The sequence below is a fragment of the Cricetulus griseus genome, chromosome 8, assembly GCF_003668045.3.
Source record: "Cricetulus griseus strain 17A/GY chromosome 8, alternate assembly CriGri-PICRH-1.0, whole genome shotgun sequence".
Taxonomy (NCBI): Eukaryota; Metazoa; Chordata; class Mammalia; order Rodentia; family Cricetidae; genus Cricetulus; species Cricetulus griseus.
The window spans coordinates 24,120,957-24,144,018 of NC_048601.1; the positions used below are offsets into that span (position 1 = coordinate 24,120,957).

At 43.3% G+C, this 23,062-nt stretch overlaps 1 protein-coding gene and 1 non-coding gene across 4 annotated transcripts in view; both read right to left on the reverse strand.

Annotated features, from left to right (window-relative positions):
- The window catches only part of LOC100757228 (cat eye syndrome critical region protein 2 homolog), a 108,137-nt gene that overhangs the window by 4,704 nt on the left and 80,371 nt on the right, over positions 1 to 23,062 (reverse strand). The window contains exons 8-17 of one of the 3 annotated variants that reach the window (XM_027429316.2): positions 20,101 to 20,184; positions 12,105 to 12,258; positions 10,908 to 11,037; positions 8,737 to 8,774; positions 8,557 to 8,648; positions 7,599 to 7,725; positions 5,896 to 6,200; positions 4,397 to 4,522; positions 3,377 to 4,220; positions 643 to 2,062 (exon numbers count right to left, since the gene is read on the reverse strand). In XM_027429316.2, the coding sequence (XP_027285117.1) occupies positions 643 to 2,062; positions 3,377 to 4,220; positions 4,397 to 4,522; positions 5,896 to 6,200; positions 7,599 to 7,725; positions 8,557 to 8,648; positions 8,737 to 8,774; positions 10,908 to 11,037; positions 12,105 to 12,258; positions 20,101 to 20,184 (3,320 nt within the window). The remainder of the gene's footprint in view (positions 1 to 642; positions 2,063 to 3,376; positions 4,221 to 4,396; positions 4,523 to 5,895; positions 6,201 to 7,598; positions 7,726 to 8,556; positions 8,649 to 8,736; positions 8,775 to 10,907; positions 11,038 to 12,104; positions 12,259 to 20,100; positions 20,185 to 23,062) is intronic. The other 2 variants (XM_035448870.1, XM_027429315.2) reach the window with 2 other exon arrangements.
- On the reverse strand, positions 22,112 to 22,218 carry LOC113837059. Its single transcript, XR_003487674.1, has one exon. It is a non-coding gene; the product is annotated as a U6 spliceosomal RNA (small nuclear RNA).

The window sequence follows — 23,062 nt, forward strand, 5'->3', positions numbered from 1 at the left end:
TGTATAGGTTTCTTAAAGGCACCACCACTAACCTATTTGTTGACAAAGTTTCACAAGAACATCATTTGACTTGTTCCACTCTTTTTATTTATTTATTTTTTTGGTAAATCAGTAACAGGGAGAAATGAGGTAAGAAGCAAACCATAAACCACACATACAGGCTTCCTAAGGCAGATCCTCTTTATTGTGGTCAGTCTCAAGTCAACTGAGCAGCAAGGCTGACCAGACTCTGCCCAGCTTTCAAACTGTAGTTATTAAGTGTATACTATCAACACTTTTCCTGACAGGTCAGGCACAGTGTCGCACACCTGTAATCCCAGTTCTCAGGAAGCTGAGGCAGAATGGTTCCTGAGAGTTTGAGGTAGCATGAGCTACACTGTGCACCCTCATTTCAAAAAAGCAAACACCCCCCAATCTTTGCTATTGTTTTAAAAATGACAATCAAATCACTTAAATACTAATTCAGAGAAAGTATGCTCTAGAGTTAGCTATCTACCACTACAAACAAAAACCAGTGCAAATGTTGATTCATTTTCAGCATGGGAAGAAAATGTCAAAGATAAAACTATGATATAATCTCCATCAAGTCATAATTCACATCCATTTCTTCATCTTGGACACAGAAACCTAATGCAATCTTACCCTGGTCTGTGTACTTCATGGAAAGAGCCTCTTATTCCGCTTCCAGTGCCGGTATGCTCCATCATCGTAGCCTGAAAGTGACCTAAGCCCTCTTCCTGACATCGGTAGAGGGGGCCCTCTGGAGAGAGGCCATTGGGCTGGGTGGCCACCGCATGGGGAGGTGGATGGGCAGCCACAGGGGATGGGTATGCCCGGGACTGAAAATGACTAGCTGGACGCTGAGGAGTGTAAGGAGACCCTGTCTGCAGCATCACACTGTGAGGTGGGAAAGCAGGTGAGCCAAAAGTCATCCCTGAACTCAGAGGTGCAGGCGGAGGTGGGGTTCCATATAGATAGTCATTGGCAGTCAGAGAGCTCTGCCGCTTGGTAGCCGCATTATGGTTGTCCAGATCTAGAAATTCTTTGGGACTCTCTGGCCTCTCCACAGATTCATCCAGCTTTTCTTCCTCTGGACCAGGATTCTGTTCATCAGACGGGACAACTTTAGCAGCCACTGCGTCCACTTGAGTTGGAGAAGTTAAGGCAGCATTGAGTGTTTCACAGCCTTGCAGGCTAGACAAGGCATTCTTATCTGAGAAGAAGGGACGTGGGGGGTGACTCCCTGAGGGCCCACTTGGGCTTCTCTGGGAAGGGAGAGATCTCTGCCAATCAGAAAAGGCCTGTGGACATGTATAATAAGGAGTCCGCTGATAGGGGTGGTAGGAGGGCTGAGAAGATGGCTGGTAGGCATACCTCATTCCCTGCTGGGGGCGGTATTGGGGAAAGAGCCCAGGATGGGTACTGTTATGCTGGAAGCTCCTGGGGGAGAAGGGCTGAGGATGTGATCCTGGGGACTTTCCTCCCATCATAGAGCCCAAGCCTTGTAGACCTGAATTCATATGGTAATGTGTAGCTGAATTAGAGTATTCTAGGCCAGGCATGTACAAGGGAGAAAACTGATTTGCAGAGCCTGTCATCAAATTGGGGTCTGTGCAAGGAGGTGTCGTTGCATTCTGTCCAGTACATGGCATGGTTTCTTGCAACGTTTTACCCCTGGGGCAGAGTGGCTTTTCTGAACCACTGCCACCAAGGCCCTTCCCTTCTGACCTACAAGGAGATGCTTCATCAACAACCCCATTTTCAGGTAGAGTCCCTCTGTCTGCCACTATGGAGAGGTCTCGCAAACAACCTTGCACAGTTGGGCTAGTGTAGCTATTGTCCAAAGGCCAGGTGTTCTTGCTCTTTGATGCTTTATAATTGTCTGCAGTTTCTGAAGCATCACTTTTGAGTTCTGGGTCCTCTGTTTCCCGTTCTTGTGGTGAGCTTTGCCTGGTACAGTTGGCTTGCAGGGGAGGTGTCAGGTGAGGTAGCTGTTTGAGGTATACACCCTCTGAAGCACAAACACTTGCTGTTTTCTCTTCAAGCCCAGGCAAAGGATCTGCTGGGGAAGAACGAGACAGACAGTCAGTAGTTGAAATGACATCATCAATGGATACGGTAATGGAAAGAACATGGCAAACAGTCACATGAACAGGGTCAAAGCTAAGATGACATTCGGCAATTTCTTTTTTTTTTTTTTTTTCAAGACAGGGTTTCTCTGTGTTAACAGACATGGCTGTCTTGGACCTCTGTAGACCAGGCTTGTCTTGAACTCACAGAGATCTGCCTGCCTCAGGCCCTGAATGCTGGGATTAAAGGTGTGCACCACCACCCACCAGGCAACATTCAGAAATTTAAACCTCAGCTAGACACTGTGACACAGGGAATCTCTGAAAGGTGTTATAACATTGGGGGATCTGCACACTCCCTTTTGCAGGCAAAAAACCCCCAGCACATCTATGCTACCAAAAAAAAAAAAAAAAAAAAAAAAAAAAAAAAAAAAAAAAGAGCCAAGTCTTAGCCTCTCCTGTGTTGTCAACACTCAGACTAGAAAGATGCCAAGAAATTTAAGTCTGAGTTACAGATCTAGTATAAAATTCACGTGGAATTTTTTTTTTTTTTCCGGTTTTTTGAGATAGGGTTTTTCTGTGTAGCTTTGGAACCTATCCTGGCACTTGCTGTGGAGACCAGGCTGGCCTAGAACAAACAGATCTGCCTGCCTCTGCCTCCTGAGTACTGGGATTAAAGACGTGGGCCTTTAATGGAATTTTCATGAATTTCCATAAAACTTCAAGTGACTGCATCCCCCCCCCCCCAAGACAGGGTTTCTCTGTATTGCTTTGGAGGTTGTCCTGGAACTCACTTTGTAGACCAGGCTGGCCGGTTCTACATGTTATAATTAAACGCCTTTACAAAAAAAAAAAAAAAAAAAAAAAATCCAAGCTGGGCGTTGGTGGCGCACGCCTTTAATCCCAGCGCTCAGGAGGCAGAGGCAGTCAAATCTCTGAGTTCGAGGCCAGCCTGGTCTCCAGAGCGAGTGCCAGGATAGGCTCCAAAGCTACACAGAGAAGCCCTGTCTCAAAAACCCAACCCTCCCCCCCCCCAAACCAAAACCCAAAAGAAGCTGGACATATGGTGCACTTCTGATCCCAGCACGAGGAGGCAGAGGCAGGGGGATCTCTGTGAGTCTGAAGCCAGCCTATACAAGCCTACAAAGTTCTAAGACAGCCAGAGCCAGAGAGATCCTGTCTCAAAAGAAAAGTTCCTAAAAAGTACCTCACTTTATTTGTTATTGTCATATTCTATACGAAAAGATTACTCATGAATTGACACACAAAAGTTGGTGTGGGGGTGGGGAGACAGACATTGTAATTACCCCGCTCATTCTCAGGCTCTTGTGTTTCATTGACATCTTGTGTACTCCCAGGGTTGTCCAAAGCAGGCTTGGGGGCTGGCACACACACTGATGCTGAGTGAGCTACCTGTGGAAAGGGACCAGGTAACTGGGGAGGAGTGGGCTGGCGGGGGTGGTAAGGCACACCTGGGGGACAGACTCGGGAGGAAAGCTGTTGCATGGCGATCATTTCAGGGCTGTCCATCATGGATTCCCCTCCTTGGACCCCCCGGAGAGCCTGGGAGGGTCCCCCGAACAGAGGACTTGGAGCTGGAGCTGGAGGAGGCTGCAACCGATGTCCAGCAGACTTACAGGGTGGTTGCATATACCCCGAGGAAGGAACTCCATGAGGTAGAAAGCTTGATTGTTTAGCCCACTGGTTTGGTGGGATAGGTGGTCTCATTACCCGGGCATCCATCACATGACCAAGGGTATGAGGGTGGTGAGAGGGTCCTGGCCCCAGGTGGGGCTTCTCATCTGGCCCCAAACGTCCTGAGTTTGTAGCACCATGGTTCCCATTCCAGACAGCAGGGTGTACTCGATTCAGGTACTTGTATGAATGATAAATGTGACCAGGAGGAATTTCTGAGCTTTCAGGGAAGTCTGGGGGTCGGGCTGGAGTCCCACCATGCCTAGAAGGAATAAATCCTGCCTGGAATGGAGCTGGTGGATAGATGTTTCCATCTTGACTGGGACAATTCATCTGCCCAAGCTGCAAGGAGGGGGGATGTGATCCCATATTGGAGAGGTGTGTTAGACCTTCACACATCTTCTCTTTAGGAGCACTGAGCCTGGGTCCTCGGTGGTTACTAATTCCAACTGGAGCCTGGCAACAGAAAAGGTAAGAAACACATTCACAGAACAAGACAGAACTGGAAAGACCCTTCACCTAGTGTGACAGATTTTTCAGTAAAGAGGTTGAATCACATTTAATGTGAGAAGAGCCTATCTCTCAATCATGCTTAGAAAATCTTCTCAGCTGTCTTTTTGCAGATTGCTTACCTGTATTGCAAAGGGTGGGTGCTGCAAGGGATCTCCTGGGGGCACCTCTGGGACTCGAGAGGAGCCATATACATTGGTGGGATCTGATCCTTGAAGAGAGCCAAATGTTCCTGGTGCTGCTGGCCGCTGGGGGCAGTGAGTAAAACAGAAAGGCGGATGAGGAAAGACAGTCATCAAGAACAGGGGAGAGACCCTGTCACCAGGAATAGCTCCAATCTCAAAGCAGCTTCTCTCTCCAGGACAAAAGACTGCATTTCTTTGATCTTTTCCCCACCACAAATAGAGCCTTTTTAAGCATTCTGGAGCCAACTACATTCAATAATAATAATAGTAACAACAACAACCATTACTCATTTATTCATTTATACATTTATGAGATAGGGTTTCATGAAGCCAGGCTGGTCTCAAACTTGCTGTGTAGCTGAGGATAACCTTTAACCTTCTGGTCTTGCTGTCTTGTCTCTTAAGTGTTGGAAAGATGCTTCACCTAGTGGGACAGACTTTTCAGTAGAGAAGAGATTGCATTAATTCAATGTGTGAAGAGCCATGGTTTGGAGCACACATTACAGGTTTGTCCCACTATTCCCATTATCATGCTGTACTGGGGATCAATCACAAGACTTCACACATGCTAGGCAAGTAACTGAGCTCCAGCCCCATATAATGAAATTTCAGTGTTTGAGACATAGTGTGTAGCTTATACACTGTTCTTCTGTGCTTTATTTCTTCTACTTTCCTTTTTGAGATTGGGGTCTCATTATTCGTCCCAAGGCTAGTCTCAAACTTTCTGGACTCAAGTGATCTTCAAAACTCAACCTTCCCAACTAGCCAGGAATACTGGTTAAGAATTGAATATTCAGGCCTTTCTGATCCTAAGTTTTGCCCACTTTGAGAAGACACAATTTAAAGGACTAAGAGAAAAGAGAATCTAAATGACTACAGAGACAGGATGTGTGAAGGAAAAACTGCCTCTTCTGTAAGGGACACCAGGAGGACCAGAAGTTTAAGGCCAGCCTCAGCCTCCATTACAACAGCAAGTCTGAGGCCAGCTTCTACTAAATGAGACCCTATATCCAAGACCAAAACCAAAATAAACCATCTATGGCAGCAGTTCTCAAGCTGTGTGTTTTAACCCCAGGGGTGTCGAACAGCCTTTACACAGGGATCACATATCAGACATTGTGTATAACAGACATTTACATTATGACTCATAAAATTAGAGTTGTGAAGTAGCAATGAAAATAATTTTAAGGTTGGAGGGGGTCACCACAACATGAGGAATTGTATTAAAGGACTGTAGCATTATTAAGGTTGAGAACCACTGCCCTGTGGTTATCTGAAGATCATACAAGACCGCACAACTTACTAGCCCTTAGATTTCTATAAATAGTCTGGCTTGGAGACTTTTTTCTTACCATCTGGTTTAAAGGGGGTGCTTGGCTAGGCACCCTACCACAATGCTGGGGGTGGGAAATGCCTTGGCCATTTGATGTGCCCACCTCTGGAGGGAGCTGATGAGAACTGCTACTCTGATCATCCCCTGAGGAGTTAGCTCGGCGTGCAGGGGGCAATGATTTTCCTCCATTCTCCACTGGTGGCTGCTTCCTGCTGGGTCCTTCTGAGTCTCTAGAGCGGGTCCAAACATGGCTTCCGCTACTTCGACCAGCTCTACTCCTTCTTTTTTCCCGTTTCTCATCCTCTCTGATCCAAAATTCTTCATCTGTGTCTCCATCTTCACCGGGGAAATGCTTTGTCATGGCCCGATGGAAACACCGCTCTAAATTATCAGACATCTTGGTATATTCTAGAAGGAAGACATGAGGACTGATATCCAGGTTCGTACTTCACTAGACACAAAAGACAGTTACTGACAATAATAGGGAAAGCTACTGTGCTAAAGTCTGAGTTTAATTTACCTCTGGAGAATATTACACTATGAAACTATAGACACAAGAGGAAGATGCTGTTAGTGTTCTGCTCAAGGCTGTATGTCTGCGACATAAAGGTGACTCTAATACATTACCTCAAACTAGGAAAAATTTAATTCTTTTAGGCTAAGTTGCTAAAACTACTATTACAATTGAATTTGCTTTGTTTTTTACGCTACAGCATTTTTGTGTTGATATATGAACAGCCCCAAGTTTCAGGATCATTAGAAAGTTATGATGCCATCTTTCAAAATGATTTAAGAGAGGGAGCCCAGGGATGTCGCTCAGTAATAAGAGTGTTTGCTGAGCATTCAGGAAGCATTAGATTCCATCTTCTGTGCAAACAAAATAGCATGAGATGAATCATGTCTGCAGTAAAGAGGCCCAAGACAACCTAGACCAGACCATTGCTAGACTGTTTATCCAGAAGCCTGGACCAGATTTCCTGGGGCATTGTTTATAAAATTGGAAAACAAATCCCATGACAATTGGTATACACTTTTGTTTGTAGTCCTAAGGCAAAATATTGAACCAGCAGGGTGGCAAACATGAGATTCTAACATTGGGAATCAAAAGTTCAAGGCAGGGGTTGAGAGGTGGCTCAGAGGTTAAAAGCACTTGTTACTCTTACAAAAGACCTGGGTTTGGCTCCCAGCACCCATTTGGTGGATCACAACCATTCATAATTCCAGTTCTAGAGGATCCAATAACCTATTCTAATCTCTGTGGTTACCAGGCACATATGTTATACACTAAACACTCAGGCTCACTTAAAAAATAAAAAATTGGGACTGGGCGTTGGTGGCACACGCCTTTAATCCCAGCACTCCAGAGGCAGAGGCAGGTGGATCTCTGTGAGTTCGACGCCAGCCTGGTCTCCAGAGCGAGTGCCAGGATAGGCTCCAAAGCTAAACAGAGAAAACAAACAAAGAAACAAAAAAATCTGGGGGTCTGGAGAGATGACTCAGTGGATAAAAGCACTGACTGCTCTTCCAGAGGTCCTGAGTTCAATATCCAGCAACCACATGTTGGCTCACAACTATCCACAATGAGATCTGATGTCCTCTTCAGGCCTGCAAGAGTAACACTGTATACATAATAAATAAGTGAATCTTAAAGAAAAATCCAAAGTAAGCTTAGGCCACAGAGACTGTCTCAAAACAGAACACAAGAGTGAAGTCTGAAGGACAAGAAATACATGTTTAGAGAGCATTTCATTTCTACTGTAACAGTGCAGAAGACACACATCCAGCAAGAAGGCCCTCACCACCTACCACTACTGTCCCCATTGTATTTTCGACAATTCCTGAACATGGTCTTCATGTCATTTACAAATTCCTCCTTGGAACAATATAAACCTCCATTTAATTTCTTCTCCATGCTTGAAATATCCATGGGGATCTAAAATAGGACATATAACACTTTAACTTAAAAATGCTATAAAGGACACAGTGGCTTTAATCCCAGTACTACAAGTTGGGAGAATTGACACAAATTTGAGGATAGTCTGTGCTACATACTGATTTCCAGGCCAGTCTTGGTAACAGAGTGAAACCAAGAAACTACATACCATCCCCCAATCAGTTTCTAGGAGGAAAAGGAATCCTGGCCATTTAAACTTCTCACAAACTTGGTGTAGCTAAGAATATTGGCACACACCTTTAATCCCATCATTCATGAGGCAGAGGCAGGCAAATCTTTCTGAGTTTGAGGCCAGCCTGGTCTACATAGTGAGTTTCAGACCACCCAAGGAGACATGGTACCCTGTCTTAAAATAAAACAAAACTAAACCTAACAAAGAGGTAGAGATGTGTGTGTGTGTGTGTGTGTGTGTGTGTGTGTGTGTGTGTGTGTGCATTTAGTAGTTTTTAAGCAGTACATAAAAGCAAGAGAAAATAAAACAAGCCAATAATGTTATAGTTTGGATATGAATTGACCTCACAGATTCTTGAGTTTGAATAGCTGGTCTTCCAGCTAGTAGTGCTGTTTTATGAGGCCTAGTTGAAGGAGTGGGATACTGTGGGATGGGGTCTTATGAGCTACCCTGTGCCAGTTTAGGTGCCAAGTTCTGGCTGGCCACCAAGATATGAACAAGCTCCTAGCACCGCAGACAGAGCTGCTTACTACCATGGAACTGTGGAGACAAAATAGGTATTTGGTCACTATGATAGAAAAATGACTAATATAAAACCCAAGCAAGATTCACATGCTTAAATACAATTTCAAAGATACCTTAATAATCTGGTAATAGTTGGGGGCATATGATTCATCCACAGGTTCCAAGAAGGGCCAGGAATCCTTGTGAGCCTTTACCACATCTAGAACTGAAAGCCAGAAGAGAACATAACTGACACATTCCCCTGAAAAGATGTTCATAAGAAAGAAATACAACAGCTGAGAACAGTAACTTACCTTTATACATGGCAGTGAAATCGTCATCCAGCTCAAAGCTGTGAACCACAAAATAAGACATTAGTTAATGCTGACCACCAAACAGACTGACAAGTGTTGTTTACTCCTCTTAGGTAAGGCCAACACTGACAGCACTCACTGGAAACAACATGAGGATGGCAATGGTGACCATAGCAAAAAGAGGACCAGCAGATTCCCCTTCTATAAAATGAAGAACTGGGGTTGGAGAGATGACTCAGTGGTTAAGAGCACTGCTGCTCTTCCAGAGGAGCCGGGTTCAATTCCCAGCACCCACACAGCAACTCAAAACTGTCTGTAACTCTAGTTCCTGAGGATCTGACACCTTCACACCAATGCTCTACAGAATAAAATTAAATTATACACAGAAAAATACGCTAGGCAGAATAAAAAGAAACAATGAAGAATTGATCGAAATAAATGATCCTGAACTTTATTGTGATTTTGTAACTATTTTTTTAATTCAGTTTTTTTTTAATTTTTTAAAGATTTTATTTATTATGTATACAACATTTTGCTTCCATGTATATCTGCAGTCCATAAGAGGGCACCAGATCTCATTACAGATGGTTGTGAGCCACCATGTGGTTGCTGGGAATTGAACCTCTGGAAGAGCAGTCAGTGCTCTTAACCTCTGAGGCATCTCTCCAGCCCCGTGATTTTGTAACTATTAACCAAAATTTTTGTTTATTTTTATAAAGACATTTTATATAGGTATTTTATATAGTCCAGGTTGGCAAATTTCAGATTCTGCCATAGCTCTACAGAGTTGGGGTTGTAGAAATGTACTACCACACTTGGCTGGAAGAAAACGGTTTGTTTTTTGAAACAGACCCTAGCTGTCCTGGAATGCCCTATGTAGACCAGGCTGAGATACACCTGCCGTTTTCTACCAAGTGGTGGGAGATTAAAGGTGTGTGCCACCACACTCAGCTGACAGGGTTTCCTTTTTGAACCTTACATTTCCCCTGCCATGGTTCTATTCTGGCCCACCTTCATCCCAACAACTGTTAGGTACTGTGTGTAACACTACACCCGGGAAAAGTAACTACCTGAATGTGGTGGTGCACTTTTGTCATCCCAGCATTGAGGAAGCTGAGGCAGGAGGATGGCAAGTTCTAGTCTTGAAACATGGATTTGAGCTGCAGCTTAGTGCTACAGCACTTCCCTAGCATGCCTAAAGTCTTTGGTGTTCAAACCCAAGCACTGACAACAAGTGTAGGATGTTCTACATACTTCCAAGAAACAATTCCCCATTAATAGCAGATTCTGATGTCATTGAAAAGTTGGGGCATTTAAAAGTAATCAGAGAAGAAGATTCACTTAAAGGTTGTGTGTGTGTGTGCGCGCGCGCGCGCGCGCGCGTAGAGACAGATAGTCAGCAAGTGCTTCAGTCAGGTCTGAATTTGAGGCCTACTAACTCTACCCAAGCCCCCTTCTATTTTTCAAGACAGGGTTTCTCTGAGTAATAGCCCTAGCTGTCGTCTGAAACACTTTGTAGACCAGGTTGGCATCAAATTCAGAGAACCCCTGCCTCTGTCTCCTGAGTACTTGGATTAAAGTGTGCACCCTCAGACCCAGCACTACTATTTTTTTGTTTTTTCTTTTAACATTAAAATGGTGAAGCCACTGCTTCCTACATAGGCCTGATACAAGAAATAAATGAGAAGTATTTTTTTAAAACTACGAATTTTATAAGAATTTTACTTTGTTTGCTTTGTTTTTGAGACAAGGTTTCTCTGTGTAGCCTTGGCTGTCCTTGAACCCAGAGATCTGCCTGCCTCTGCTTCCCAAGTGCTAGGATTAAAGGTGTGTGCCATTACCAGTCACAAAAAGTGTCTCTGTGTGTCTACATGCACTCAGAGGCCAGAGGCTTCAGAAACCCCTGGAGCTAAAGGCACTTGTGACTTCAAACTTCAGTGACTCTGAAAGTCTAGGAAATGAGCCTTCTCGAGAAATGCTCTTTAAAAATTACACTTATTTATTGTGTGTGCTTTATGGTCCACGTGTGGGAGTCAGGGGACAATTTGCAATAATCAGTTCTCTCCCTCCATCATGTGGGTCCCAGGGATCCAACTCAAGCCATCAGGCTTAGCAGCAAGTGCTTTCACTAACATGGCCAGCTGCTACTATTGCTACTATTAAATACTCACAAGTCCTTGGTCTTCTTTTCTTCCCTCATAGGAGAATGCGGGTCCAAATGGGAAAGTTCTGGGGGTAGCTCCTTTCCTTGAGCCAGTAGCCAAGCCCGCTCTTCCCTGAGCTTTCTCCTCTTAGCTCGATCTATACCCAAGACATCAACATAGTTCAAATGAGCATTTGGACTTGCTGCTTCCTGGGCCTTCTGTGAGCCCACCATCAGTTACAGACACACACACACACACAAAAAAAAAAAACCTCATTCATTTTATTCAAGTGCCATGTCAGAGTTTGTGATGATCCCAGTTAAATGTCACTTTAATCATTAACCTCTTTTTCTTTTTTCTTTTCTTTTTTTTTTGGGGGGGGGGGGAGAGAGACAGGATTTCATGTACCATGTTGGCCTCAATCTTACTGTACAACCAAGACCTGAACTCATGAATCTCCTGCCTGATCCTTCTAAGCACCAGGGTTACATGAATCCATTTCTTCTTCTGAGCACTTAACACTACCCATAATTATACAATATCCTGTAACAAGTATTGTAGTATTGTTAATTTAAAAAAAAAAAAAAAAAAAAAAAGCAAGCCAGAGAGAGGAGAAAGGGAGAAGGACATGAAGAAAATCACTGGTATACATTAAAACAGGTCCCACTGGTAAATACTACTGCTATCTAAGAAGGCAACTACAGTTGTTATCCTTTGCTTTTAAGACAATAGACAAGCACTTGAAAGGCAAAGGCAAGTGAATCCAAGGCCAGTCTGGTCCACATTATGATGTCCATGCTAGCTATGGCTACATAGAGACTCTGTCTCAAACAAACACACATACATACATCCACCTTGCTATACCAAGACTGGAGTTGAGTCTAAACAAACTCTCTGGCACTGGTGAGATTAATGGTAACATTCCAACATGCCATATGAAAGAAAAACCTGGGATAGAGATTTAGCCTGGTTGATAAGACTGCTCGCTTAGCATGTAGGGAAGCTCTGGGCACAAGCACCACATAATCTGGGAGTGATGCTGCCCATTTGTAATTTTAGCACTTGGCAAGTAGAGAGGCAGGAAAGTTGTTCAAAGTGAGTTCAATGTCAGCCTGAGCTACATGCCACCCCATCAAAAACAAAAATAAAACAAAAAACCCACAAACCTTCCTTAAGCATATACCATTGCACCTATGAGAGCAGCGGCCTTGAGCCTTTCCTTACCTTCCACTGCCTTGACCTTTTCCTCCAATTCCCGCTTTCTCTCTTCTTTCAGCATCTGCTCCTGCTCCTTCTTCTGCACTGCCAGCAGGAGCTGCCGCTCTTCCTCCTCCTCTTTGCGCTTCTGCTTCTCCATCTTGGTGAGCAGGGGAGTCTCCTGTGAGGAGTCAGCAAGTGCAGAAGAGATCAGCGGACAATGCAGAGCAGTTCTTCCCTGAGTTAAGAGCTAGTCTGCTGAATTCAACATATACTAATAGTTACAGGATTTAGACTTTATATACAGACTTTTTATATGTAAAATGTGTATATCAATGCACAAAATACAAAAATATTAAAACATAATGGGAGGTACAAACCAGAGTCATAGCACTGAGGATTATGAGTCTGAGAATAACCCAGGTTACAAAAAGACCCCTTCCACTTGGGAGGCAAAGCAGGTGAGTTCAAGGCCACCCTGGTCTAAAAATCAAGTTCCAGGACTATAAATCAAGTTCCAGGACAGCCAGGGCTACACAGAGGGACCCTGTTTTGAAAAAGACAAAACCAAAGCAAAACAAAAACAAAAGAAAACCCTTTCTCAGAAAACTAAATGAGACGTGCACACCCAACACCACTGCTCCAGTTTGCCAGAACTTAAGAGTATGTGTGTATATTCATAGTAAATTGTGATACTTGTTTGAACAGCTCTCATTTAACACAGAGAGGACTTATGAACCTTCTATAGCCAATTCTCTCAAGTTTTATACTGTGGAAAATATAAGTGGTTTTTGTGCAGGGGAACAAAGATAAATGCAGATGGTTACAGAATTTAGCATTTAACACTGCTTTAAATTCTTTATTCATTTCCTTTCTTTTGTGTTTTTGTGAATAATTTATTTACTTTTATTTCATTTGCATTGAAATTTTGTCTGCATGGATGTGTGTGTGAGATCTTGGAGTTAGAGACAGTTGTTAGCTACCATGTGGGTGCTGGGAATTGAATCTGAGTCCTTTGGAAAAGCAGTCAGTGCTCTTAACCTCTGAGTCATCTCTCTAGCCCTATTTTGTGGTTCTTAAAACCAGTTTAAAGATCTACATTTACCTTTTTGTGTGTGTGCTATGTCTATGTGAGGGTATGCATGTGTGCAAGGGTGCCCTCAGAGACCAGAAGAGAGAACTGGAACTCTTTGGAGTTACCCACATGGGTTCTGGAAACCGAACTGGGATCTTAAAGAAGTGCTAACTACTGAGCCAGCTCTTTGGCTCCTTCCAGATTTAGATTCATACTTGACTCAGAATTTGGACACGGCTTTGTCTGGGGAGTGAGTAGACTTTTCCATGGCCACCTTATGAAATTTTGTTTTAGATTTTGTCTCATACAGTCTAGGCTGGCCAAGAACTCCTGGTCCGCCAGCCACTACCTCCCAGATGTTAGGTTAACAGCATGTTACTGCACCTGGCCTGATGTCATATTATTTGGCTATCTATTTGGTGGGGGGGGTGGGGGGTGGGCACACACTTGTGCTATAGTTTGGATGTGGAAGTTACAAAAACTTGCAGAAGTTGATTCTCTCCTTCCACCTTATGGATCCCAGGGATTGAAGTCAGGTCATTAGGCCTGGTGGTAAATTCTTTTACTAAATGACATTTTTAAATTCTTTTAGCCAACTTGGGCTATACAACAACATGTGGCCTCAAAAAGCTAAAGCCAAACCAAAAGAAAAAAGACTTTTCTTCTCCAAGAAAAGAGCTCACAAGGTGGAAATCTGGTCTATATGATACTATATTGAGAAAGAGCCTCAGCAGAATAAATAAAGTACTCTAGAATCTTTTCAAAAATAATAGAAGGCAATTTGCCTACTGAGAGCTGGCAAGGTCAAGTCTTTGAAGACTGAATCTCTGGCCACTGCCGCCAATATAATTGTCAGTCAGTATGCAAGTTAGTTTTTGCTAATGTATCAGGAAACAGCCATTTGGGAAGTGAGGAGTTTACTTAAGGGGCAGTCAGCATCACATGGCCTGTAGGCAAGTCTGTGGGGTATTTTCCTGATTAATAATTGATGTAGGAGGGATCAGCTCATTGTGAGTGATACCACCCCTGGATTGGTAATTGTGGGTTGCATAAGAAAACAAGCTGGCCAGGCGGTGGTGGTGCACACCTTTAATCCCAGCATTCAGAAGGCAGAGGCAGGCGACTCTCTGTGAGTTCAAGGCCAGCCTGGTCTACAGAATGAGTTCCAGGACAGCCTCCAAAACAATACAGAGAAATACTGTCAAAAAAAAAAAAAGAGGGAAGGAAGGAAGGAAGGAAGGAAGGAAGGAAGGAAGGAAGGAAGGAAGGAAGCAAGCTAGCTAAGGGGCTCTGGTGGTGATACAGCACTCAGGAGGCAAAGGCAGGCAAACTTCTGAGTTCAAGGCCAGCCTGGTCTACAGAGTGAATTCAAGGCCAGCCAAGGCTATACAGAGAGACTGTCTCAAAAAACAAAGACAGACAGACAGACAGACAGACAGACAGACAGACAGACAGACAAGGAAGGAAGGAAGGAAGGAAGGAAGGAAGGAAGGAAGGAAGGAAGGAAGGAAGGAAGGAAGGAAGGAAGGAAGACAAGCTGAGTGAGCTGTGGGAATCAAGTCAGTAAACAGCATGCTTCTACTTCAGTTCTTGTTTAGAGTTCCTGCTCTGACTTCCCTTATGATAGACCAAAGGCTGTAAGAAATACAAGGTCCCCCTCCCTGAGTTGCTTTTGGCCATGATGTTTATCCCAGCAATAGAACGCAAACTCCAACAGAAAGCCAGGCACCTTTCCTGAATTCCACCAGTAACCCTTACACTGCCAGCCTATTTCCTTGGTTCTTATTTCAACTTCCTGGTAACATCACCCAGACACTATGATTGATCATTACCTTAGCTTCAAGACAATACTGTATGTAAGACATCAGTGACTAACTAACATGGCTAGGAAAGGAAGGAAATTAAAGCCTGACTCAAAGGAATTATTTCATTCAAAGAAAATGGACAGCTGCTTGCTTAGTATATGAGGGTAATCTCCAACATCACATAAACTGGTCCTGGTAGTGCAGGTCTATAATCCCTGCCCTCAAGAGAGGTAGAGGTACAACTTCAAGGTGACGAACAGAGGTGTCACCAAGCCTGACAACCTGAATTCAACCCAGGGAACCCACATGGTAGAGAAGAGAAAATGGACTCCCTCCCTCAAGCTGTCCTCTCATCTCCCACTGGCACTGCGACACATGAACCTCCCCACCCCCAAACACAATAAATCAAACTCCTAATTCTCCTTTTCCCACTTCCCAAATGATGAGATTATAATAAATGCTCAACATGCCTGGCACAGTGAATTGTTTTAAAAATATATTACTATAATCAACAGGCAGTGTGGTCGTACACCTTTAATTCTAGCATTTGGGAGACAAGAGGCAGGAAGATTTATATAAGCTTGAGTCCAGCCTGGTCCATACATTTAGTTCCAGACCAAGTGAGATACAGAGTATGAGATTTTTGTAACAGGGTGGGGGGGTTGGGGTGGTGGTGTGTAGTGATATATTACTTATGATTTATTAAAGTTTGCCTGAGGATTCAGAAAGAAAAGTCTGCCTCAAGCGTCAGGCAATAATGGTACACAACTTTAATCCCAGGACTCACAATTAAGAGGTAGACAGATCTCTGTTAGTTCGGCCTACACAAGAGTGAAGAGTAACAGAGCTCTTGCCTTTGATCCCAGCATTAGGGAAGTATGTAAGACAGGAACAGAGTCTCAGAGCTGGCATTCATTCTCCAGCCACATTGAGGACAGGAAGACATTCAGTCTCAGGATTCTCCAGCCTCGTTGAGGAGAGCACAGCATTCTGGGATTTCAGTCTGAGGTTTGGTGGAGCCAGGATGGCCTTTCAGTCCTAGTTAGTGGCCAGCTGCTTTGCTTTTCTGATCTGAAGCTTGAAGCCCAGTATCTGTCTCTGGGTCTTTTATTATACGAGTTACAGAGGTTGTACATTAACATACATGCTAATCACACTAAACATTAACATCTAAGTGACCTGAACTGACAGCATCTTTAAACGCAAACTTGGAAGTTCTCCAATCCTTTTGCCAACTGAGGTAAGAACTCACACCTCCCTTTGCTTGCTTTCTTTTGTTGGACTGTGGCTCTGTCTTGGGCCTATGACCTCACCCTCTAAATTTCATTTTTGAGAGTCTCACAATGTGGCCCTGGCTAGCCTGGGACTCACTGTGTAGAGCACGGCAGCCACCCACTTTCAGTAAGTGCCCCATTAGGATTACAGGAAGCATTCAACTCTATTTGTCATCCCCCCTGTTCTCAGATCATTTATCTGGAATCACTTCCATTGCCATGACAGGTAAAAACCCATCTTTGTTTCACATTTCCTGGACCTGTTTCCTCATGTGAATTTCTACAGCAACTTCACAGAAGAGATATCTGAAAAAGGCATCTGGGGGTGGGTGGTGACCCATAATCTGCACTGAAAATGTCTGCAAATCTCTGCTTATTTTCACAATGCTTCCATTTCAAGACAAAGCATGTGCTAATGAGACAACCTAAGCAAAGGATTTATTTTTTCCTCCTCCCTGTTAGAACTCATTTCTTTAAAGATTTTATTTTTATTTTATGCGACTGTTTTGCCTGCATGTATGTATATGCACCTCATACCTATGAAAACAGGGCATCATATCCCCCCAGAACTGGAGCTGACAAGTGGGTGCTGGGAACCAAAAACCAGGTCCTTGAAAATCCAAGTCCTCTGGCCAGTGCTGAGCACTCTCTAAGTCTCAGAATTCACTTCAGTTTTAATTTAATAGAACCCATGGTAAATGGTACTTGCTGCTAACCCTGATGGACCAAAGAGAGAAACTTCGGGTTATCCCGCCCCCCCCAAGTGTCACAGCACACCCACCCAGCCCCACCAAACAGATCCAAGTTAAACGAAAAAAGAGCTGGTACAACAAGACAAACAACAATAAGAAGTCCAAAATACTAACCACTTGGTGTATGTGTGAATCTCATACTGTCTTTTCTACAAAAAGATTTGAGCCAGGCTGACCTGGAACTCTCCATGTACACCAGACTGGCTTTAACCTCATAGAGATCTACCTCCCAAGTGGTGGGATTATTAAAAGGTGTGTGTCAACATGCATGACTAAAAAAATTTTGTTTTTATTTACGTGTATGTGTCTCTGTATAGGTATGCATGCAAGTGCCCATGGAGGGCAGAAAGAGCATCAGGTTTCCTGGAGATGGAGATGTGGTTGTGAGCCACACAAAATGGATCCTGGAAACCAAACTCTGATCCTAAGAAGAGCAGCAAGTGCTCTTAGCCATGTAGCCATCTCTCCAGCCTCTCTGACTATCTCACATTGTAAATACTTCCCCTGTAAAAGAGGACAGCTGGGTGTGGTAGCACATATGTGGATTACCATCAAGAGGCCAAGGCAGGAAAAACACAGCATGCTCAAATTCACCCTGGGCTGTATTTTGAGTTTCAGAACCAAAGCCATCTAGTGAGACTCTCTCAGAGAAAAGTTAGGAGTCAGCTGCAAATGCTATAGTGGTTGGGGTTTAAATGCCTTACAAGCAAGAAAGAGACCTACTAGAATCATGAAGGCATTTTAATGAGATGCTAACAAGGAGCCACTGTGAAATCCTCCAAAGGATTATTAACTAGAAGCTCTAGCTGAAGCAGTGCCCAAGCTCTGTACCCCAAGGCATTCACTCTTATCCTTGCCATCAGGAGCACACTTGAGACCTCACCATCCTAAAACTGCTCCCTAGACATCCAGTAGGGCCAACTGACACAAATACTTCAGCAGCCCTATTCTCTGGCTTATCAGTGTCTCTGCACTGATATTTTTCCCAGAAGCCACAATTAAAAGACTTTTTGAGGCAATTAGTATTGGACTCCTGGGTGGTTGGGGCCTGCATACACAAAAAGAATCAAAAGACAAAAGACTTTCTGCTCTGGAAACAAAAGTCAGTTTCTCTAGGACGGCAGGTGTCACAACACAAACTACACAGGGTAGTTTCCTTTACTTCAAGCTAAGCAACAGAATTTAATAACAACCCCTATAAAGAGGAAAAGAAACAACTTCTGCTTTCACTCACAAAGAGGTTTTAGTGACTGCCAGGTAATCTGAGGCATGAATTAGGGCACGGAAGATTCCCTGAAGCAGTGAGCATAAAGAAAACAGCTGTCAAGGAGGTTTAAGGTAATAAAGAGGTAAAGAGAACCTACCAAGGTAGAAGCTGGAAGCTACTCAGAACCAAAGTGGGTATCAACAACAAAAGGCCATTCCCAAGCTGAGGACTACCAGGGGGTGTAGCCAATCATTGCAAAATTGTCAACTAGAAATATGTAGGGTTTTAGAAGGAGCCACGTGCTGGGCAGTGGTGGTGCATGCCTTTAGTCCCACCCAGCATTGGGGGCAAAGGCAGGTGGATCTAGAGAGTGAGTTCCAAGACAGCCAGGACTGTTACATAGAGAAACCCTGTCTTAAAACAAAAAGGAAAAAGAAAAAAGAAAAAGGAGCCACCGGTGGTGGTGTTCACCTCCGAGCACTCAGGTGTCTAAGGCAAAGCTGTGAGCTTGAACAAGCCTGACATGCATAAACAATACTTTTTGTTTCAAAGAGCCCAAAAGAAGAGTTGTAAAAACCAATGAATGCCTCTTCCTTATTTGTGTGAGGGAGGGTTGTGAATCTCACTCCAGGTTGACCTTGAATTTATGATCCTACTGAATTTGCTTTCCACAGTAGTAGGACTATAGGCTTATGCTATTAGGCTTGGCCTAAATAAAAATAAAGTCAATAAAAATTTACAAAGAGCACAAGGTCTCATGTTGACATTTTCATTAAGAGCCACAAAAATGTAACTGCAAGGAAAAGAAACTCCCCAACTTCACAAGCTACCACAAGACATGGTGAAAGAGTGAAAACAACTGTGACCTGAGGTAATGCTTTGTGTGATTACTAACCTCACTACATATGCAATGGTGGATAGTGCCAGGAGGAGATAAACAGGAGAGAGAATATGACAGCTAGCCAGGCTGTGAGAACACGAAGTACACTAGCAACATGCTATAAAAGCCTTTCTGGGCACACGCAGCAGGCCTCCTGCTACTTTCCTGGAGCAGAGATAGGTAAGTGAGAACATGTTCCCACCTGATGCAGTGACAGAATGGGAATACTTTTCTGCCTTCCATTTTAGGAGAGAAAGTCATCAACTAGACTTCCAGGCAAGCACTTGCCTCTTAAGCAGCTTATCTCCACTGAACCAGTTGCACCTAACAACAGCCTCATTTCTCACTTCTACCAAACACGGCATGAGAGCTGGAGACCCCACGATATATCACAACATGCCAGCCACTTCCACATCTCTGACCATACATTCCATTTTGTGCTTTGCAGCTTTTGTTGTGAGGAAGATCCTCAGCTTTAATTCCACACCCACTGCTCACCATCAGAATTCTAGCCATCCCACACACTAAAGCCAAACAAACACCTGTCTGCCTAAATCACCCTTTCTTGCCCTGGCTCCAAATTTTTACATCTTTGCATTCATGAACTTCTTTATCACAGAACACATTCATATCTGTTAGACTGAATATGTGCCTATCACACAGGAATACATAAGATAAAAAAGAATGTCACCAATCTTCCATTTTTCTATCTTCTTTTCCCAGAAAAACACTATACATATTAAAACTCTTTCTTGAAGCCTGGCAGTAGCAGTGCACGACTTTAATCCCAGCACTCAGGAGACAGAGGGAGGTGGATATCCTAAAAGTTCTAAGACCAGCCTGGTCTACAGAGCAAGTTCCAGGACAGCAAAGACTACACAGAGAAATCCTGTCTAAAATCTTCAGTGAACATTTGAGATTAAGCTTTTTTTTTTTAAGGGCAAGGAATAATAAATATGAATGAAAGCATGTGAAATGAAATGGGAACTACCCTTTTCAAATATACTTTTTTACTCTCAGACACACTCACCTCTAGCTTGATGGATTTGATGGACAGGTGGTCAGACATAAACCTATGTTGCAACTCTGGCTTTGTGCGCTGTGGACGTTTTCCCTACAGTTAGAAGTGAGGAAAAGAAAGGAAAAGATAGATTAGGGTGTTCTCAGCTATGCTATAGTTGCTGCTCCTGTGGCCGCCACCAACAGAATGGCCATGAGGCACACCAGTGACTAATTTATCTAATGGGGGCCAAAGGTGTCCATCTTTTGGATGATAAAGGAAAACAACTATTCAGCTGGGTAAGGTACTAAGCCACTGACAACCAAGCATTTCCTATTAAAACCTTTATCACTGGCAAGAAAGATTAGTTACAACCTTAGGCAAACTCCTTCTCCAGCTGGCTGTAATAGGCACATCTATAACCTCAGCATCTAGGAAGCTAGGGGAGGATGATTCTGGATTTCAGGCCATCCTTGGGTAGACAACCAAGCACCACTACCAAACAAAACAAAACAAAACCCAAACAACAACCCCCCAAACAAACAAACAAACAAACAAACAAACAAACAAAAAAGCACAACCAACGGTCTTTAAATGACAAAGAGAAAACTGTATTTCATCACATTCACCTGAGGGAAGGAATGATTCTGAAAGAGGCACCAGGAGCACCTGAAATCAGATGACCCTTTAAAAGGCAGGTAGCAGGCAGGCTCCTGCTGGCTCAGAGGCTATAGGCTCCTGCTATCAAGCCTGACTACGTGAGTTTGATCCTTGAAAAATACATAGTGCACTGTGGCACACACACAAAAGCAAAGAAAATGTAATCAAAACTCTAGGTGTTCATTTCTGCTTACACACACACACACACACACACACACACACACACACACACACACACACACACACACACACACGGGGTTGGGAGTGGGGATTTGGTCCCAGAAATGCTTAATACAAAGTCCTAAGACTTTTAAGAGTAAGTAAACTAAGAGGATCAAAAACAAACCTCTCAACGACAACAAGGCCTGATTCAGATTGTTTAGGAACACTGCAAATACAGCTTTTCTGTTTTTAAGAGGGGATAAGCAACTCCCAGAGGAAATACAATCACTAGTACCAAAGATGTCATAATCCTCTATCCTCTTCGTACTTCTTCAAAACTCCCTAGACAGTCTCCTCCTCACCAAGCATCTCCTCTATAAAGCTCACAATCCAGTAGGAGTTCTCTCTTACACCTAAGATACAACCCCAGCACAGCACTGTTTCCAAAGGAAATCTTGCCAATTTACCATGCAAATAGCACAAGAAGAAAACTCCAGTTTCACTCGAAACTTTGCTACATTAGATATGAAAGAGGGATTGCCATACTTGATACAAAGGATGATTGTTTCCTGCATATATTACTACCAGCTTTCGGCTTCAAATGTATAGGAAGGAATCTGACTACCTCTGCCTCCTCTCAAATGCTAGGAGTGCTGGGCTAAAATTTGTGCATCACCACACCCATCTACTATCAACTTCTGTGTAGACAATGTATATACATTTGAACTTAAGTACCTAATGTTTATAAGCCACCATCCACCAACCAATACTTTCAGTAGTCTACAACCCCCAGCCCCTTTTTGGCTTTTTAAAGTGAACATGTGTCAAATGTTTTATTAAACTAAATTAAAAACAAAAACAAAAAGCAAAAAACAGGGGAGGGGAGACACAAACAGATCATAAGAAAAACTTGCTCATTTTTATTAATGTTAGGATATACCCCTGGCATAGCCATTAAGGTGGATAATCTCCAGCAACACTGCAGATGATAAATATTGGTAGTTACATTTCTGCAAGACAAAAGTAATTTACAATTCTATAAACTCTGTCTCAATAGATCTCCATAGGTTAGCATGTAAACCCAATAATTAAAAGTACATGATCGTATTCTTTAACTATTACAAGGTTACCCACCATTTCCTTTATTTACAATTTGATTATGTTGATATAAAATTCTATTATACCATAAGTTATAAGCAAAAATTGAGTAACAATGATTTTTTTTATGGAACATTTCACAAATTTGTATGTCATCACTGCACAGGAGCCATGCTAATCTTCTCTGTAATGTTCTAATTTTAGTATACGTGCTGCTGAAGCAAGCACATTTTTTTTTTATTTTTTATTTTTGAGACAGGTTTCTCTATGTAACATCCTTGGCTGTCCCATAACTCACTCTATACACCAGGCTGGACTCGAACTCACAGAGCTCCACCTGTCTCTGCCCTAAGTACTGGGATTAAAGGCATGAGCCACCACTTCATGGTGAGTAACAATTTAATTCACACTAGATACTTCAGGAAGGTGTCACATATTATCAGTAAACAAAAAACAAATATTCTCAGAGCATTTATTTATGAAGCAGTATGGGTTTATACAGTAATTGTGTAGCCATGGCTGTCCTGGAACTCTGTAGATCAGGCTGGCCTCAAATTGTCAGAGAACTTGCCTGCCTCTGCCTCCCAAGGGCTGGGATTAAAGGTGTTTGTCGAAGATGGAACTCACTTTGTAGATCCTCAGGATGAATAAAAGGCATGAGCTTAGGGAACACTGTAAGAGGGAGGGGCAGAAAGACTAACAGCCAGAGGATCGGGGAGTTTGCTGTGCAACTGTGTCTCCTAGTCAAGCCAGAAGCTATAGCTATTAAGTCTCACTAACATGCTGCCCAAACATGAGCTGAATGGGGACACCACCAATGCACATGTCAAAGTGAATAAGGAAAGTCCAGGAGGCCTCAGCCCAAGACAAGAACCACAGGCAACTGAGGAAAGCTGGAAAACCACAAGTGGGAGAGATGGTCCTCCTCAGAGAAGAACACACCAACTGGCTGTCCAGGGCCAAACACTCAGCCCTGAAAACATTCACACAAGCAACACTGTATGGACTGAGCAGGTGTATTTAGGAATGTAAATTAAAAAGAGGCCATAAATTTGAAGAACAGGGAGGGTTA